The 20,968-nt window shown below is 37.9% G+C and overlaps 1 protein-coding gene across 1 annotated transcript in view; it reads left to right on the forward strand.

Annotated features, from left to right (window-relative positions):
- LOC139734991 (uncharacterized) overlaps nt 1-20,968 on the forward strand; it is a 40,755-nt gene that overhangs the window by 16,929 nt on the left and 2,858 nt on the right. The window contains exons 10-24 of the mRNA XM_071645767.1: nt 603-673; nt 1,915-2,052; nt 3,466-3,562; nt 5,080-5,117; nt 5,646-5,771; nt 8,860-8,916; nt 11,643-11,746; nt 12,344-12,440; nt 13,406-13,660; nt 14,587-14,712; nt 17,155-17,239; nt 18,527-18,625; nt 19,445-19,525; nt 20,212-20,284; nt 20,738-20,780. Coding sequence (XP_071501868.1) covers nt 603-673; nt 1,915-2,052; nt 3,466-3,562; nt 5,080-5,117; nt 5,646-5,771; nt 8,860-8,916; nt 11,643-11,746; nt 12,344-12,440; nt 13,406-13,660; nt 14,587-14,712; nt 17,155-17,239; nt 18,527-18,625; nt 19,445-19,525; nt 20,212-20,284; nt 20,738-20,780 — 1,490 coding nt within the window. The remainder of the gene's footprint in view (nt 1-602; nt 674-1,914; nt 2,053-3,465; nt 3,563-5,079; nt 5,118-5,645; nt 5,772-8,859; nt 8,917-11,642; nt 11,747-12,343; nt 12,441-13,405; nt 13,661-14,586; nt 14,713-17,154; nt 17,240-18,526; nt 18,626-19,444; nt 19,526-20,211; nt 20,285-20,737; nt 20,781-20,968) is intronic.

A 20,968-nucleotide genomic window follows, 5' to 3' on the forward strand; every position in this document is an offset into this window, starting at 1 on the left:
TGTCACATGTGTACAACGATATAAAGAAAGAATAAAGAAAATTCAACATATTTCCATTTTTCTCGCATAACAAAAGAACACTCGACTTCTCTCTTTCAGAAGGCAGGGGGAATAATATTACCCTTAACATATGTCAGTAACAAGTCAAAGAAATGTGCACTTTATTCAAAAAGTAAAGTTTTGCGAAATTCTCTTTTTATTTTCCTTATATTGTTGTACGCATGTGACATCACGCACTGTAGTAGTCTTCTCATCCAGCAGTGACTGCGCAGATACTTTAAAAATTCATAACTCTTGAACGGATTGTCTGATTTTCCCCAAACTATCACTGATGTGTTCTACTAATATTGTTGCCTTCACTCAATCCGCAAGTATATGAAGGTGGACTTGTCCTTTAAGCCATCTATGGCTTCACAGTGTTCTTATAAGTTTGCAACCTGTGTTTTGTAGCAGTCATTTCCTTTGAGTTTGGGCAGTCAGGTAGCGATTGTTTTATTTAGTAGAGCTAGTAGAAGCATTTGTTATACTCCATATGGCTTGTGTCACGTTTTCCATGGCATGCATGTAGTTATACTGATTTGTTGTATATATGCTTTGTTCAGGTGTGAGGCAGTTTGTTTCTTTGGGTCGATTTGAGAGGCTTTCACTTCACCAGCTCGTTGCTGACATTAAGGTGACTTTAACCCAGTTGATGCTGAATACATGGAACATGATGATGATAATGATTATGGCAATAGGAATGATGAACATTACTTGTTTCTGTCTTCAAAAGTGTTTCAAATAAAGGCAGGCATATTGTGAAAGAATGAGTTTAAACTCCATCCAAGATACCGGTATGTCAGTAGAGTGTGCCACATCTGGTGGCAGTGATTCAAAATGTACAAGTGATATCACACAAAATCTCCTGATCACTGAGCACGAACACCCCCCTTCTCTATACCCACTCTCCCCCACCCCACCCCCCAAAGACCACAACAATGGTAATCTTTCTCGCTCCATTTACTCTGCACTTTCAGTATAAAATCAATAAGCTGTGAAATGGCTAAAGTTTTATAATTAAAACCCACCACATTCATTCGCTTTTATGTTATGTGCTACCCGTCTCACAGAAACTACAAACTTGTCTTGTGGGTAAATTTCCTTGTAGGCCTGATGGGGATATATGCTTTGGGTCAACCCTACTGATTTTTAGTTTTCAGTATTGTCAAGAGTAATCCATTGACTTTTGTGTAGGTCTAAAGTTTGAAAGCACAAAGTTCTGTTGAAGTAGTGTAATACTTGTTTATTCTACTTTTCTTCTGTTATTGTTTTTCTCCCTTTGTGCCCATGGGATATATATGGAGAGCTTGAACTACCCTTCAGAAACTTGTCAGAACAGTCAGCAGTACAAGTAAAGATACTGTAAAAAAATGAATAGAAGTGGGCTTTGTGAATATGGTTTTCAGAATGAAATTAGGGCCAATGCTTTGATCGCAATTTCTACCTTGGCACAGTAAAGGAGCCAGTTTGTGTAAATTGACCATGAACCTCTAAAGCCCACTTCTTTTTTCCCGCAAAAATAACATTGGAAGTTGAATTTATTTATTGCTTATTTCAGTTGGTGAGGAACACACCATTTTTATGAGTTCTCCATCATTTCATTTTGTAGCTTAGAATCACTGAACTTAATTATGATGCAGTGTGACATGTATTGCATGCCTATATGTTTGTGCATATGCATTCATATCCTGCATTCATTGTACGAGACTACGTACTGCATCAATATGTTAATGAACTCATGGATTCTATATGTAATTGATATCTTTGTTCGTATTGCATCATGGCTCAGGACAACAAGTTGTGTGAGTGAGTGAGAGGATTTGCCACAAGGCAAAAGAAAGAACGTTTTTATTTTTGTGCTGTCATGTCCTTAAGATGGAAGATTGTCACTGGTGTCGACTTGAGAGCAAAGCAGGGCGGCAGCCCCCCTTCAACGCCCTTGTCAAACAGCGCCAGCTGGTGGCCAATTTCTTTCATTGGCTGATGGCAGAATACGTTCTGCCGTTCATTAAGGTAAATACTCTTATGGCGTAGGATCAAGGAGATTTAAGAGATGGAGTCACAACAGTCTTATTCCCTTTAACCCATGTTTGAAGCAGCCACTCGAAAATATTTGAAGTATGTGCTAAACTGGATCTGCCTCACATGTAGGAAGACAATTGATTCATGCCTCATGGCAAAATGACCAACCTCTCTCTAGAAAAGGAAGATGCATCTTCATGATGGCAAGATCTTTTTACAGTCCCTACTTAAAAAACAACAACATATGAGTAGTGATACATAATGATAAAAGCATGGGGGCGCTCGAAGAGAAATTATGCAAAGATTGAAGAAATGAAATTTAAATTTGCTGGATAGGGCATGTCTGGGCACCAATCTGACATTCTGATTTAATAAAAAAACTCTACTTGAAGATTATACCATATCACTTTTATAAAATCAGCTTTCCAGGGGGCACAGTTTGTCAAACACCTTCACAACATTCAGTTCTGATTTACACTCTTGCACATATTTCTTGTCAGGATGGACTTTTGTTTTATATGTTTAATCATAAGGTTAAATTGTTTATCATTTAATGAATAAACAAGCAAAATATACACAGCATTTTGTGAAGACTTCCAAATCGGTCTTCAGAATGCTTGGAAAGATGAAGGCTTCACACCCTGATCATCCACGACAGAAATGCACCTGTGGAATTATTTTGTCCATGCATAGAAAAACGGACAGGTGTTTGAAAAATTACAGCCAGTTGGAACTCCATCTCTTAAACCTCCTTGGTAGGAATTACCCTGTCTTATCATTTTAATGTGGTTACTTATCCTGTTATAGATTTTTTTCTCTCTTGTTGTGCTCTTCCCTCGACTATGATGTTAAAATCCATTAGATTTCCATCAATTATATCATTTTCTTTTGATATTATATGGAGAGAATACCGTACAAAGCCATGACATGTTTTAATAGCATATATACATTTTTTAGCTGTGTAGTTTGTTTACTTTACAAAATTATTCTAATTAGAAAGTAAGCCAGGTATTATTGCATGTGGTTGTTAATTTGAGAATTCAACTTGTCCATATATGATGAAGATAAAAAATGTCTTATGTTTCATGTGTTGCTGGTGATCACATTTGTGCCGTGTATGTTGAATTGTACGAGTGTTTTATTTTATTCCATTTCTATCTGCCTTTGGTGATCTTTAGCAGGAATGATACTGGAGTAGTAGTCAGTATGTCTCCTGTGTAAGATATTGTTATTAGCTCTAGATATCATGAAAGGCAACAGAATATGATAGCAAGATTGCATATTGCCTCTCATTGTGTGACATATGTATGGCATTAGCATGTTCTGCGACATAAATGCATGTAAATTGCCTTTTTACACTACAACAGTTATTATCCGTTGACATTTTTCTGGCCATATTTCTAGATGTGCTTCTACGTAACAGAGACTTCCCAATCCAGAAATCAGCTGATATTCTACCGTAAGCCGGTCTGGTTCAAGCTGGAAAAGCTTGGATTAAAAGGTAATGTCAAAGCAGTGGTGCTCGCTTATACAGTTGTAACTGTAAAATACATGTAATGGTTAAATGATGTTTTTCATGGTTGTATGATACGTCAGCAAGTAATTACTGGTCCTAATACTTTTTTGTCCCCGCCGAACGAGTTCGAGCAGGGGACTATGAAACGGGCTCCGTACGTGTGTGTGTCCGTCCGTCCGTCCATCCGTGTGTCCGTCCGTCCGTGTGTCCGTGTGTGCGTCCGTGTGTGATCAAAATCTTCAATTTGCTACTTCTCTGTCATTTATGAGCCAATTTTGATTCTGTTTGCTTTATATGATAGCACTACATGGGAGCTTTGAAACTTCTACACAGAATTTCAGTCATGACCTTTGACCTTGACCTTTGACCTATATTGTACATTTTGCTACAAAATGCTACTTCTTCGCCATTTCTAACCCGATTTCGATTCCGTTTGCTTTATGTGATGGCACTAGGTGAGGGCTTCAAAACTTCTACACAGAATTTTGACCTTTGACTTCTTTGACCTTTGACCTTGATTTTTGACCTATATTGTACATTTTGCTACAAAATGCTACTCCTTCGCCATTTCTAACCCGATTTCGATTCCGTTTGCTTTATGTGATAGCACTAGGTGAGGGCTTCAAAACTTCTACACAGAATTTTGACCTTTGCCTTCTTTGACCTTTGACCTTGATTTTTGACCTATATTGTACATTTTGCTACAAAATGCTACTCCTTTGCCATTTCTAACCCGATTTCAATTCCGTTTGCTTTATGTGATTGCACTAGGTGAGGGCTTCAAAACTTCTACACAGAATTTTGACCTTTGCCTTCTTTGACCTTTGACCTTGATTTTTGACCTGTATTGTACATTGGCTACAAAATGCTACTCCTTCGCCATTTCTAACCCGATTTCGATTCCGTTTGCTTTATGTGATGGCACTAGGTGAGGGCTTCAAAACTTTACACAGAATTTTGACCTTTGCCTTCTTTGACCTTTGACCTTGATTTTTGACCTGTATTGTACATTGGCTATAAAATGCTACTCCTTCGCCATTTCTAACCCGATTTCGATTCCGTTTGCTTTAGTGATGGCACTAGGTGAGGGCTTCAAAACTTTTACACAGAATTTTGACCTTTGACTTCTTTGACCTTTGACCTTGATTTTTTACCTATATTGCACATTTTGCTACAAAATGCTACTTCCGGCGGGGACATATATTACGCACTGCGTAATTTCTGCTTTTCCTTGTTTTTTGTGCACTTAGTACAGTGTATGCTTTGTGGTCATCAGATAGATATGAAACATGTCTGAAGTGTTTATTTCTTTAAATTCTTTCAAAATTAAAAGCTGTTGTGTTGTCTGAGTTCATATGGTTTATTTCAAATGGACAAATGGCGGATGTTAATGTTGATGACTACAGCTTCCAATTTTTGTTACATATTATTGTATTGTGTTTATCCCTGTTTTGGTGCAAGGTGTGTTGACAATTGATTTCTCTATTTTTTTCTCTCCATAGAATATGTGGCCAATGGAATAATGAAACCAATATCACAGGTATGGAAGTCTTTAAATTTAAACAAAGCTTACACTAAAACACTATTCAAATTCCAACAAGAATCTATGACAATTTAGGCTTAAAAAAACCCAAACAAACCTATAAATGTAAATGATGTATAGTTGAGATTCCATTTATTACATTGCCAGACTTGCTTACAAGAAAAGCTAATCTTGAACTCAAAACTTATATGTATTTATGGCCTAAACTATGCAATGGCCTTGCAGAACTGCCAGTCATTATTGTTCTATTCCCATATTTAGTATGCTTCTGTCTTGCAGTTTACACAAAACATACTTTTTAATTGAAATATATATATATTTTTTGGTGAAATTTGATTTAGCATTGATGTTAAGTGTAATTTCCAATTTTGAAACCAATCTGTGATTTTTGTATGCAGAATACAATTTTCACTGTGCATCAAAAAGTTTTGGTTTATTTGTTTGTTTGCCATTTTTGTATGGAGAGGTTTGCAGCCTTGGCTTTGAGGTGAGGCTAATCTCAGACATTTCATCCTATCATTGCAGGCAGAAGCAGAGAGGATGGTGTCTTCCAGACACACCCTGGGCTTCTCCAGACTCCGCTTCATCTCAAAGACCAAGAGCCTCCGCCCCATCACAAAGATGGGTCAGTCGTCCCTCCCAGAGAAGAAGGTTAGATCGGTAGAAATGTAGATCTTGCGTTCTCTCACGAGGGGCGGGACAAGCGACACACTCAAACTTTTTGATACCCAGACATAGATAGATTGGCAGACGGACTGAGAGACATATGTATTGACAAAAGGGGACAGACATACAGATGGATTGGCAAATGGACAGACAGACCGATGAACACACAGATATACAGATGGATTGGCAGACGCACAGATGCACAGACAGACAGGACAGGCAAAGAAATAGACACACAAACAGACAAAAAGACACAGACAGACATAGAAGTGGACGTAACAGAAGGTCAGAAGGACAGATATACATACAGACACAGGATGCACAGACAGGCGGACAGACATATGAAAAGACAGACGGACAGACAAGACAGACAGACTAATGGACAAATTTACAGACAAACACATACATATGGACAGTGATAAGTTGGCACACATAGATGTACACCCAAACGGACATATAAATAGGTAAGCTTACAGACAGAGAGAGAGAGAGGGAGATAAATGAAGTTTGGCAATAGTGCTTAGTTTGACACCCTGCCTACAAATCTTTTCATTTGGTAGTTGCTCAGTGGTATTTGTGTATGGATAGAAATAAACCTTGTGTGGTAGTTACTGCTGAGAAGAAATTATGCACTAAGATGCAATCAACCAACAGATTATAGGAGACTAATAAATTAGATTATATTAAAAGAGAAAACTGTGTCAAAGAGACATGCTCTGCTAGTCAGGATTGAAAGTCATAAGAAAAAGAAAATATCAAGTGGCATGCTGCCTTTTTGGTTTCATTGCTCCCTGCTAAGAGAAAGGTAACACACTGAACTCTGACAAGCAAAATTCATCTTGTGATTGGGAAAAGATTGATGTAGCAATAAAGACAGGACTATGAGGTCATCAGAAATATCGATCCAGAATTTTGTCTTTGCGCTTTCCCTCTCCTGAATCAGCAATTCTCTGTTTCTCTTCTGTTTCTTGCGGAAGACAAAATCCACACTATGTATGCAGTGTACTCGAGGGGAGATCCTTTTTGCCTCTCATTTCTTAACATGGAATGTACCCATGTGAGATTTGTATAACTCTGTGCACACGTGAATCGGGGTGAGGAATTTCCATTACGCTCACAACTCTTGGCTGGAGGAGCCCTTTCGTTGGGACTTGCAATGTTTTGGTTTCAGAACAAACACGACAAATGTGCTGGAAGCAACCCAGATAAGGATTTCCTTTCCCAATCTCCTGAGGTGTACTTGAAGCGTGAGCATTATTGACTACTGGCACTTCTCCAAGTTGTGAATGGCAGGGAAAAGATTTTGACCGACCTGAATGAAATATGATTTAAGAACCAGGTGAATCGGAAGTGTACACAAGTAGTTTCGCTGTTTACATGTGGTTTGTGGAACATCCGTAATCTCTGCGGTAGGGAAGTGTACAGTCATACATTTTATGCAGTGATTTGGCAATTAGTATTGAAACCTCCGTGGTCATCGCTTGTTCATATTTCATTCTTTGGTTGTAAATTCCTTCTGTTGGTTTCATTTGCGGTCTTGTGCCGGTGTCTACACGTATGTGTGTGTTTGCCGCTGTGTGTGCGTGTGCGTATGTTTGCTTGAATGCGTGTGAAAGTAGATTGGCAGGCTAATTAATGAACTGTGTTTGAACTTACCCGGAAAATTTCTTCATTAGGACCTAGCAATAATTTATTCAATCCACCTGTAAGTTCTTGGGACATGCCAATACTGTATAAACAATTTGCTATCATCGTGTTGAAATGTCGGGCAATTTGTAGCAAGCTACGAGATTGTCAAGGACACCCTCTGTTACAAAGGTGTGTGTAAAGCATGAGATGTTTTTAAACCTTTGGTTTTTTAGGGTGTGTGTTTTTGCCACATTTGGGTATTCCTTGAAGGTGTTGATTAACACTTGTTCCTCTAGAAAGGAATCTTTTTTTATTTTTAAGCATTACATTTCCTGTTTCTTGCACCTTTTTCTGGGTACTGCTGGGCAAGGGCTTTGTATTTGCAATGACAGATACACCACTGATAAACACATATCATCATCACTATTTTCATTAAAAAAATTTCTATGATCTCTGTTTGGTGCAATCATTGGCTAGATTAACACTCTGTGACAATGACAGTACATCACTTGATGCAATGGATGTAACAGAGTGATATATCGCTGACCCTTGTGTGCACCCAGTCACATCCACTTCGTGTCCATGCATGATGATATATGAGCTACTCTATGCCTGCTGTGTGTGCATGTGGGTGATGCTTAAAGGGATGGTATAGTTTTGGTTGAGCCTTAACTTCAGGTTTTTACAATTTTTTGGTGAGATAGTGAGAAACCTCTTATAAAATATGAAAGAGCATGTAGTTCCGAGAGGGATTTAACGTTTATTTGATGAAAATTGGTATTTAATGTTTATCTATTTGATGAAAATTGGTTTTTAAATGGCTGAGATATCCAAAAAATAGCGATCCTAATAAAGTGTGGGACCCACATTTTATTACAATCGTTTTGTTTTACTTTGTTTTTGGATGTTTCAGCTATTCCAAACCCGATTTTTATCAAATAAACTTTGAATTCCTCTTAAAAGGTATGCTCTGTACTATTTCAGAAGTGTTTTCTTGGTATCTTGCAAAAAAGTAAAGCCCAATTTTCATCTCCACCAATACTGTACCATCCCTTTAATTGTAAACCCTTATACATTCCTTTCACTTCTTCCTGGCATATGTTGAGGGTATTGTTCTCATGCCTTCTAAAGGAGGTAAGCCAAGTGCTCTTTTATTGTGTTAGAAAATAAAAAATATGTTGAATTTTCTTATTTTCTATATGTCATTGTCCTACTGTCACGACTTGTTGTCTTCTTATCCATGGCTGTAACAAAACTTTGAAAATTCATAACTTTTGAGCAGATTGACCGATTTTCCTCAAACTTCACTGATGTGTTTTACCAATATTTCTGCATTGACTTGATTCACATATATTGGATTTCATACCCCTTTAAGGTAGGTTTTAAACTGCCTTTCTAATACTCTTATCTGATTTTGTCCACTTGCTTTCTTGTCAATATCCAGGGTAGAAGTATCAGGCTCCTGCTTCAAGATCTCTTTGATGTCTTGACCTACCACAAGGTGATCTGTCATGAATATTCATTGTCATAGTGAATACACATTTATACTTGACTATTCATATCCCCGCTGTGTCAGCAAGAATGTCTTTTGAACATTTTCTCTTTCTGTCACAACATATGAGTACACCAAAGTATGCAATATATGTCACTGAGAGCTCCATCAATGAATTGACTTATCGCAGTGAAAGCTGTCATGAATATGCATCCTATCAAAATATTCATATGTTCATATATTCATATGTTCATATATTCATATATTCATATGTTCATATATTCATATGTTCATATATTCATATATTCATATATTCATATATTCATATATTCATATATTCATATATATATTCATATATTCATATGTGCTGCTTGTCAATGAGATAGATCTACATTTGGGCGTCTTGCCCTTCCGCAAAATTGGATGATGAATATGGAGATGTGCATATGGTGGCAAGCCATAGCTGGCAGAATGATGTTAACCCAACCACATTGTGCACATATAGAAAGAAAGAAGGAAAGAAAGAAAAAGGAGGAGGAGGAGGAGATGGAGAAAGATTTCAAAATGAGAACATATTCACTTGAACTTTCTTTAAATTCTGAACCTGTCAGCTCTCTTTTCTGTTTGCCAATTTAAAATGAAAAGAAGAAGAAGAAGAAGAAGATGAAAAGGAATATGAAAGGAAAGAGAGACCATGAGAAGAACTGAATTGATTAAAGATAAAAAGAAGAGGACAATGAAGAGAAATATAAAAGGAAAGAGAGATTAGAAGAATAATTGAATTTATTGAAAATACACACACACACAAAAATGAAGAAGATGAAAAAGAACATGGAAAGGAAACAAAGACCAGAAGAGGAACTGAACTGATGTGTGTCAAGTTGACACAAAATAGAAGAGTAGAAGAGGTGATAGAAGGAGATTGGGAAGAAGAGAAAGGAGATTATAGAATGGGTAGCGAGAATCCTGTAATTGTCCCCGCCGAACGAGTTCGAGCAGGGGACTATGAAACGGGCTCCGTACGTGTGTGTGTCCGTGTGTCCGTCCGTGTGTCCGTCCGTCCGTCCGTCCGTGTGTCCGTGTGTCCGTGTGTGCGTCCGTGTGTGATCAAAATCTTCAATTTGCTACTTCTCTGTCATTTATGAGCCAATTTTGATTCTGTTTGCTTTATATGATAGCACTACATGGGAGCTTTGAAACTTCTACACAGAATTTCAGTCGTGACCTTTGACCTTGACCTTTGACCTATATTGTACATTTTGCTACAAAATGCTACTCCTTCGCCATTTCTAACCCGATTTCGATTCCGTTTGCTTTATGTGATGGCACTAGGTGAGGGCTTCAAAACTTCTACACAGAATTTTGACCTTTGACTTCTTTGACCTTTGACCTTGATTTTTTGACCTATATTGTACATTTTGCTACAAAATGCTACTCCTTCGCCATTTCTAACCCGATTTCGATTCCGTTTGCTTTATGTGATGGCACTAGGTGAGGGCTTCAAAACTTCTACACAGAATTTTGACCTTTGACTTCTTTGACCTTTGACCTTGATTTTTGACCTATATTGTACATTTTGCTACGAAATGCTACTCCTTCGCCATTTTTAACCCGATTTCGATTCCGTTTGCTTTATATGATGGCACTAGTTGAGGGCTTCAAAACTTCTACACAGAATTTTGACCTTTGACTTCTTTGACCTTTGACCTTGATTTTTGACCTTTATTGTGCATTTTGCTACAGAATGCTACTCCTTCGCCATTTCTAACCCGATTTCGATTCCGTTTGCTTTATGTGATAGCACTAGGTGAGGGCTTCAAAACTTCTACACAGAATTTTGACCTTTGTCTTCTTTGACCTTTGACCTTGATTTTTGACCTATATTGTACATTGGCTACAAAATGCTACTCCTTCGCCATTTCTAACCCAATTTCGATTCCATTTGCTTTATGTGATGGCACTAGGTGAGGGCTTCAAAACTTCCACACAGAATTTTGACCTTTGACTTCTTTGACCTTTGACCTTGATTTTTTACCTATTAGTGTATATTGCACATTTTGTTACAAAATGCTACTTCCGGCGGGGACATATGTTACGCACCGCGTAATTTCTACTTTTCCTTGTCTAATTGGTCGAGAGCTATGTGTTGATTTGGTACTGGCCGCACACTGAGTCACAGTGGTAAACATGTAATCGTGCATTTGTAGCAAGAGTACGCGCGCTTGTAACAAAGGTTCGCGCACTAAGCAAGCGTTCGCGCACTCAGTACGAGATGCCTATTGGCTAAAAAATCATGCATCCAGTAAATACTGGATGCATGATTTTCGGGCTCTCGTCTATGGCAAGCCAAAAGGAAATGCATGCAGTAAATTTGTCATCGGGTTACATGATAGAAAAATGGGTTTTTGGCAAGAAAATTTCCCATTCTATAATACAGATGACACACGTGTCTTTTTCGCGCATCAGTCGGAATATAGTGTGCATGCGGTAACTATGGAATTTAGCCTAAACCCACTCGGCTTCGTCTCATGGGTTAAACATTCCATAGTTATACCTTACATGCACACAATTCCGACCGATGTACTCAGACTTGTGCGTCCTTTGTACATTGATACTAGGGAAGAAAAAATTACGAAAGGAAGAAGTAGGAGTAGTTGTTATTTTAGTGAAAGAAGATGATATGAAGTGATTTGCTTAATTAGATTTGATATGTGAACATTTCCATTCCAATCCAGACCAGCCAGCCCTCTCTCCTGGGGGCATCTCTGCTCGGTACGGACTGCATCCATGGCAGGATGGCCGCCTTTGTTCATGACAGGAAAACTAGAGGAGACAACAGGTAGAGATGAAGAACAATTTGAAACAACTTTGTATCAAGTTATTTGAAAAGATGCCAGGAAAAAGAATTATTATGTATGTTTATGGCTCATCACCTCTAATGCCTAATTAGATTCTCCAAACTCTAAGCTTTCCTTTGGTATATGACTTGTCCAACTATTGTAACAGAACAAAACATGACAAAGTGCAATTAATGACATACCATGGAAACCATTAAAAGTGATGACTTTGACAAGAATTATCGTGAATATTTGATTTGTGTGTGTGTGTGTGTGTGTGTGTGTGTGTGTGTGTGTGTGTGTGTGTGTGTGGCCCATCACCACAAAAGCCTGACAAGTTTGACAAGTTTGCTAAATATGTATAATGATTTGTTCCACTCTATTAAAAACAAGCAAGCAAACAAATAAACAAATTTCACAGCAAAAGTAAGAAGCGATGTCAAAGACAAGAATTATGACAATTTTAGTAAAGTACTCCTTTGCCCCATCACTGCAAAAGCTTGATTAATCCCTGTTCAAGAAGTTACCCTTCCGTACAAACAGTGAAATAGCCAGCTATCACAAATATGTTTTTGATACTGTGGTTTCTGAAATCACAGGCCTCTGTACTTTGTGAAGGTGGACATCGAGAAGTGCTATGACTCCATCATTCACAGCAAATTACTGCAGATCATCTCACTCCTTCTGTGCAGAAAGGTAAGATATGATATCTCTCCACTCTCAAATTTAGGAGGAAAACCTACAAATAGGATGATGATATGCTCATCTTTTGTAGGTCCAATCCTTTCAATCCTTTGTGATTGTTGCTGTTGCTGTTGTTGTTTAGAAAGATGGCTCATGGCTCATGCTTGTTTTGTTGTTTTTAATTGGAACTATGAAATGGTCCATTGTAGAATACAAGATTTCATTGTGAAATGGGATTTTTTTTTGTCTGCAGTTCATGCAGAAATATTGGAACAGATCTGGGGCCCGTTTCATAAAACTTGTCATCGGTGACAATTGCCACATTTCTATGACAAATTTACTCTCAGCCAATCAGATGCAAGGATTTCAGTAGCTTGACACATCTATGACAACTTGTCACCGATGACAAGTTTTATGAAACGGGGCCCCAGATTGAAGGAAATCAGACACTTTGTTGGAAAGTTTTGGTTTAATTCATTGCTAGATAAAAAGGCTACAAAAATATGTGATGCCTCATTAACGGTGCAATATGAAGAAAATATGAAGAGAATTCCACATAATGAAGGAGCGCCTGACTCGCCTCCTTTAGGAGACAAAGGGATTATTCTTTTTCTCTTACATTAGATGAGGTAGATGAGCATATGATTCTTTTGGAAATTGAAAATCCTGCACCGTATAATTTACTGAGTGTTTTCCTCATGAACACCTGTGACGCTCCAAATTGTATGGGTTAAGAATTTGCAAGTGAGATCAGCAGCATTTTCTTTTTAAAGCCCAAACTTTATGAAATGTATTAGTCTTAGAATGCAAATGAGAAATGGAGTTGACAAACATGTTAGGGTAAGAATAACTCAAGAATGAGAAAAGGGCTTGTCATCATGACTTTGTATTGAAGTGTAACTCCAAATCATTCGGTTATGGATAAAAAAATATCATGAAGCTTCATTGTCACATCTGCCTATCTGTGACTGATGCAGGATAAACCCGTGGAGTACCAGGTCCATCGCTACGCTGCTGTCACGACCACGCCGTCCGGCAAACTACAGAGGGCCTACCACCGCCATGTGGCTACTGAGCTGACGACGGGCAGCTTCCACCTCCAGCTCTTGGCCATGGCCCAGCGCGGCCGGGTCAAAAACGCCGTCCTCATCAACCAGGTTTCCCTGGCGACGCTATCCACCCAAATCCTCCTCCAGCGGTTGAGGCAGCATGTGACGGCAGACGTCATGAAGGTCGGTGAACCTCGCTCTTCTTTGAGTTTGTCCATTGCTCAGTCAGATCTTCGCATCATGTGATGTGAACTAGTGCAATAAACAAACGGTAATAATTAATCTTATGTTGGCTTACTCTGCGTAAACATTTGTTTTCTTTCTTCTCGAAGATATCATTCAGCCTATGACTAACAATTGTCATATGAGATAATACCTCCAGATAATCTTGTAGTGTGTAGTGAAGCTATCCCAAGATTTTCTCTGATATTCCTTGAATGCTTAGCGGCATCTGCCACTCTACTTTAAAAAAAATATAATTGAAATAAAATACATCTGAAACTAGACAAGCACTCTGAGAGCGCAGACCTCCTCCAAGCAGTTCATTTCCACCACTGATCTTGTTCTTCTATAGAGATCGATGATTTCCACCCATATGTTTAAGCATGCTGAAAGTCACCTGATTTCCAAATATAGAAGCCTTTTGTTAAGTCATCAGCCTCTAGCTGCGCGGCACGCCTCGCCCTAGCAGAAACTAGAGCACGCACTTTAGTGCCCATATGAAAACCTAAAAAATGTGCAGCTTGAAAATATTGAAAATCCTTCATAAAATCCACAAATATTCCCGGATCACTCCCAAAATTTGTTACTTGTATCGTCCTCAATCTTTCCTGTAAGTTTCATCCAAATCCATTTACTACTTTTTGAGTTATTTTGCACACAGACAAACAAACGGTAATGAAAACATGACCTCCTCCCTTGGTGGAGGTAATAAGATTTGCTTTCTTTTTCATGATCACTACTATGATGATAATGAGGTGCTATCAGTTCACTCTGAGACTACCATATACATCATCAATGGCAATGACAAAGTTGGTTGCTTTTGGTGAAATAAGCAATGATTACATTAATGTTTCTGTTTGTTGGTGCTACCTACACTCTGTTCCTAGATTGGTAGGCGTTGCTATTGGCGACGGGAAGGCATCAGTCAGGGCTCCATCCTCTCCTCCCTGCTCTGCAGCTTCTTCTACGCTCACATGGAGCGCTGCTACCTATCGGACGTGGACCAAGATGGGGTGAGGCACAAACCTTGGCTGCTAAAAACATTGGACACCTAGTAGATATTTCAAGGAGTCTGAAAGTTTCCTGCTGCTTTTTGTGTTTTTTTTTCCTCCCCTCTTTTGGTCCAAGTTATCCCAAGTTCAAGTTCATTTATTTTATGTTTGATAAAAACAGAGAAAGGTACAATAAAGTAAAATACGTATTTAAAGCTGTTAGTAGAAAACAGGATAATATCAAAATGTGAGGGACAAACAAATGTAAATATCTGTGGCCTGTGGTGATTAATAGTTATCCAATTTGAGAGTTTGTCTTAGTTCAACACAAATTGATATAATGCCAATATTCAGTGTAAAAAGAATGTGTGAATTGATATTCTACTTTAACAGTAGTACTAGCAGTGAGGAGTGAAAGTGATCATTACTTTCAGTTGATATTCTTTGAGAACTTTTTTATATCTTCCGCCAACTTGGCACTATCCAGTTTTGATTTTCTATGTGTACAGCGTAATCTAACCTTTGCTCTCATTCATGATGGTAAAATAATACTTCTGTTTGTACTCATGAGTGGTTATATCTGTGTCAAAAGAGTTCCATTCAGAGAGATAAGGACTGTGCTCCACTGAGACTAGAGAGGGCTCCCTTCAGGTGGGAGATAAGTTGGAAATGTATGCACACTAAACTGTGTCAGTGATTGCTGTGTAGCTGTTTGTTCTCATGAGTGGTTATAACTGTGTCAAAGAGTTTTATTCAGATGAGAGATTGTGACTATGCACTTCTGAAACTAGAGAGGGCTCCCTTCAGGTGGGAGATAGGTTGGAAATGTCTGCACACTAAACTCATTCACTGCCGTCAATGTTTCCTATGTAGCTGTTTGTTCTCATGAGTGGTTATAACTGTCAAAGAGTTTCATTCAGAAGAGAGATTGTGACTATGCACTTCTGAAACTAGAGAGGGCTCCCTTCAGGTGAGAGATAAGTTGGAAATGTTTGCACAATATCTCATTCACTGCCGTCAATGTTTCCTATATAGCTGTTTGTTCTTATGAGTGGTTATAACTGTGTCAAAGAGTTTTATTCAGATGAGAGATTGTGACTATGCACTTCTGAAACTAGAGAGGGCTCCCTTCAGGTGGGAGATAGGTTGGAAATGTCTGCACACTAAACTCATTCACTGCCGTCAATATTTCCTATGTAGCTGTTTGTTCTCATGAGTGGTTGTAACTGTGTCAAAGAGTTTCATTCAGAAGAGAGATTGTGACTATGCACTTCTGAAACTAGAGAGGGCTCCCTTCATGTTGGAGATAATTTGGAAATGTCTGCACACTAAACTCATTCACTGCCGTCAATGTTTCCTATGTAGCTGTTTGTTCTCATTAGTGGTTATAACTGTGTCAAAGAGTTTCATTCAGAAGAGAGATTGTGACTATGCACTTCTGAAACTAGAGAGGGTTCCCTTCATGTTGGAGATAAGTTGGAAATGTCTGCACACTAAACTCATTCACTGCCGTCAATGTTTCCTATATAGCTGTTTGTTCTCATTAGTGGTTATAACTGTGTCAAAGAGTTTTATTCAGATGAGAGATTGTGACTGTGCACTTCTGAAACTAGAGAGGGCTCCCTTCAGGTGGGAGATAAGTTGGAAATGTCTGCACACTAAACTCATTCACTGCCGTCAATGTTTCCTATGTAGCTGTTTGTTCTCATGAGTGGTTATATCTGTGTCAAAGAGTTTAAAGGGGCATTCCGGACGATTTTCATAATTTCACATCATGCAGTACATAAATGGACAGAGGTCCTTGAGCAGAGAAACCAATGAATTCAAAATCTTAAACAAATTACACTGAACAGTGTTGATGACATCAGAGCCTCATATATTTCAGAAATGTAGCAGTGTAATTCCATTACAATACCACTTGCTCAACAAGTTCACCTGTGAAAAATCTGTGCATGCCTTCTTCTTTTGTTCTGCTTCGTTGAGCCCCAACTCATACATTCTTATGGTGAGGCTGCCATGTCATCATCCTTGTTCATTGCAATTTGTTATAAATTTTCAAAACATTCTCATTCCTCATCCCATTCACTATAAATTCTGAAACTCTGTACTCAGTTTAACTAATTTATAGTTGTTCAAATGTAAAAGTCTGAAAATCATCCGGAGGTCCCCTTTAATTCAGATGAGAGATTGTGACTGTGCACTTCTGAAACTAGAGAGGGCTCACTTCAGGTGGGAGATAAGTTGGAAATGTCTGCACACTAAACTCATTCACTGCTGTCAGTGTTTCCTATATAGCTGTTTGTTCTCATGAGTGGTTATAGCTATGTCAACGAGTTTCATTCAGATGAGAGATTGTGACTATGCATTTCTGAAACTAGAGAGGGCTCCCTTCAGGTGGGAGATAATTTGTGAGAAATGCCTACACTCTGAACTCATTCACTGCTATCCATGTTTCCTATTTAGCTGCTGATGAGACTGATTGATGACTTCCTGCTGATCACGCCTCACCTCCACAAGGCTCAGCGCTTCCTCCACATCCTCCTCACAGGTCTGAACGCAAACACTGTCTCTAAATCAGTGACAATTTCAGTTTAAAATACCTATGTGTTATATTTGTTACCTAGAATGTGATGAGCGCAAACTGGCTGCAGTCCAGGAATGATGGTTGGATACTTTTGATTGACTCGTAGAGATGAGTCTGAACGCAAATATGAGCTCCTGTACCAAAGATTGTATGATACTTCCTATTCAACATTTGTCCTGCAGTGTGAACGCAAATACGAGCTCTTGCACTAAAGATTGTAGGATACTTTACTAAGCACATATTTGAATACAAATATGTGCTCTGAATAGTGAAGATTGTAGAATACTTTACTATGCGACTTATGTTCAGGAGTGTGAACACAAGTATGAGCTCATATATTAAAGATTGTAGGATACGCTGTACCTTACTGTACTATGTGACTTATCTCCTGGAGTGTGAACACAAATACGAGGTCTTATAATAAATATTGTAGGATACTTTTTTTATGATGCAACTTGTCTCCATGAGTGTTAACACAAATACAAGCTCTTATATCATAAGATTATGGGAAACTTACTATGCAACTTGTCTTCAGGAGTGTAAACACAAATAGCAATTACAATGCAACAGCAATGACTGGATGTCATACCTTTAATTTGTCATACAATCGACATATAGATCCTGGTTGAATCCAGTAGTGATTGCAGGATATATGACTTGTTTGACTTGTCAGCATGGATCACAAAAGTTAACTTTGATCCACTTAATATTAAGAGCTGGATATTGACACTTGACTTATCAACACTAATTTTGCTGACAGACATTGAGAACAATCTTGTGATAGTTAGCTAGTATCAATATCTTTTTTACTCATCACAGAGCAAATGATGGGTTACAAATAGCTGTGTATGACATCACAGAATTGCCAATTTGTGTTTGATTGATCACGACTTCAAAAAGTCATAACTTTCATAGTTTTTATCGGAATTTTCTAAAACTTTTACCGTTCTCTTCCTCTCACTATTCTGCTTCTACTCAGACAAATTAATTTTCAGGTGGAGTTCACCTTCTAGTATGGAATTTCATCTTATTGTATCGTTTCTCGTTTTCACTTGCTAGTAAGCAGAAAATGTTCTCTGTATCTCATTCCTTTCCTTTCATTCCTTTATTTGTCCAAAATATGTATAAAAAAAAAACATGGTATGGAAATTTGATGCTGTCACACATTTACCACGGACACATCTTGACAACAGATAAACAACAAATTTTGTCCTCAACATCACATTTTGTCCACCTCAACGATCTGTTTAGGAGTAAAGCAGTATGGCTGTCGAGCCAATCCAAGCAAGACCCTTGTCAACTTTGACTTCAAATTTGGTGGTGCTCCCGTGCCTTCAATCAAAGGATCAGGTCAGTTACACTAGATTTACCGTGCCAGCCAAGTTAAAGGGATCGTATAGTTTTGGTTGAGACCTAATTTCAGGTATCTCGCATTTTTTTGGTGAGATAATGAGAAACCTCTTTTGAAATATGAAGGAGCATGTAATTCTATGAGAAATTCAACATTCATTTGATGAAAATCGGTTTTGAAATGGCTGAGACATCCAAAAAAGAGCGATTCTAATAAAGTGTGGGACCCACACTTTATTACGATTGCATTGTTTTCCTTTGTTTTTGGATGTTTCAGTCATTCCAAACCCGATTTTCATCAAATAAACTTTGAATTCCTCTTAAAATGGTATGCTCTGTACTATATCATAAGTGTTTTCTTGGTGTCTTGCAAAAAGTTAAAAGCTCAATTCTCATCTCCACCAATACTGTACCATCCCTTTAAACCGGTGTACATACAACTGCACACAGTTCATAATAATGCTTGCAGTTTTATCAAATTAGTATGAAAGTATTGAGATTAAATGCAAGATCGTGGGATCAGAGTTTTAATGGAGAGTGTTTTAGGTTGGAAGAAAGACTTTATCCATTGTAGTTGTTGGTTAATGGCTTCCCTTTAACTATACCATACTTGCATATTTTTGTTCATGTTTTTCATTATGTATTTCATGAATCAATTTTGCATTCATTTTTTGTGTGTTATGTATTGTTATGGATGCAGTAAACATGTTTCAAACGTTTTTGTTTTCTTCCCTTCTTTGAGATCAGAAAATTATGATGATAAATAAAAGTGAAAAACAATAGCAAACTTTTTTTTTTTTTGATCCCATCCTCTATCAGAAGCATTTCCTTGGTGTGGTCTAGTCTTCAACCCGCAGACCTTGGAGGTCAGCAACGACTACTCAAAGTACCACAACGTCAGTAAGTAACTGTTTCTTCTCATAGCCTTCTTGCCACACTTCCATCTTCTCTGATACAACTATTTGACATTATATAATTCTGTAGTAAAACAATAAGGAGTCATAGAAGTGTGTTTGCAGTATTCATTCCTGGGAATTCTCAAGTTTGCATGGAAAGACCTCATCCACTTTGCTTTCCTACTTTGTAAGATTGTTTACATGTACAAGACCATGGTTATAACATGCACTTTTTAGTTTCCTCTTTCCAGAATTAGTCAATCAATGCTGACATTGAGTAAGGTGAGAATAGAAGCTGTATACTTTTACTTTAGTAACATCAGTAACTTAACAGCAATGAACCCTACAGGACCCCACTACAGAATACAGAACACTACTGCAAAGCAGTGAACACTTTAATGGAATACTTGAAAACACCTCTGCAAACCCTGTAGGAGAATTTAAAAAAAAACAAACACAGCTACTTCCCTTGAATTTAATAGTAATGACAGTCTAGCTCTGCCATTATGTTCATTAGAAGTATGAATTGGAGTCACATTTATTTTGCTTTAGAAACAGTTGCCCACTACTTGTTAACGATGCAGTTTCAGTACATATCTCTAAAGATCTTTCATTCATTATAACATTCTCTGAATCTGTGTGGAACATTTTTCTTTCTCTCTCTCTCTGTTGCTCTCACAAAACATCCAGGCATACGCTACACGCTGACAATGCACACTGATGGAGAGGCGCCACTCCAGAAGATGAGGGTCAAACTAGTTGGGTGAGATATTCAGCTTTTTTCCTCCTCTTCCAACCAAGATGAACGTCATGATGTAATCATTCATTTGACTATATTGAATACCACAATCTCAAACTCATGGATTTGATTAGAAAAAGAGACAATCCTAGATTGCCTAAATTTGCTCATGCCTATACTCAAAAAGAGAAAACATACATTCCATTGCAATACTGTGATTTTAGAGATATGTTTTTAAGGAGGATGATTTTTATACAAATCTTCACAGGTAATTAATGGATTGAGGAATTATTCATTGTCATATATCTTTTTTTTTACCTCACTTTTTTGATAGAGCAAGGAGTCTTCTTACAGTACGTGATAATGCATTAAATGTAGGAGTGTGTTCAAATATAAGAGGTAGTTTGAATTTTCACATTGTCAGTGATTCCAAAGGTAAAAAGAATGGTGATATATTTCTCTTTTGTCTGTGTGCAGGTCCCTGAGAGCAAAGAGTGTTGGCATTTTCCTTGATCCAGAGGTAACTTTACACACACACAAACAAAACCCCAACAAAATTAACCAGTCTATCAAAAAAGTATGCACTCTAGCTACCCAAAAATGACATTTCTTCCTTTACTTGATGTATAATTTGTGTTTCAAAGTATGATTATGATAATGGTATCATTTACGCTGTCATGGATCACGAAAGCCTAGTCTTTATAGCAT

The sequence above is a fragment of the Diadema antillarum genome, unplaced genomic scaffold (genome assembly GCF_040938485.1).
Source record: "Diadema antillarum isolate AM-2024a unplaced genomic scaffold, OU_Dant_1.0 seq00000561_RagTag, whole genome shotgun sequence".
Classification (NCBI taxonomy): domain Eukaryota; kingdom Metazoa; phylum Echinodermata; class Echinoidea; order Diadematoida; family Diadematidae; genus Diadema; species Diadema antillarum.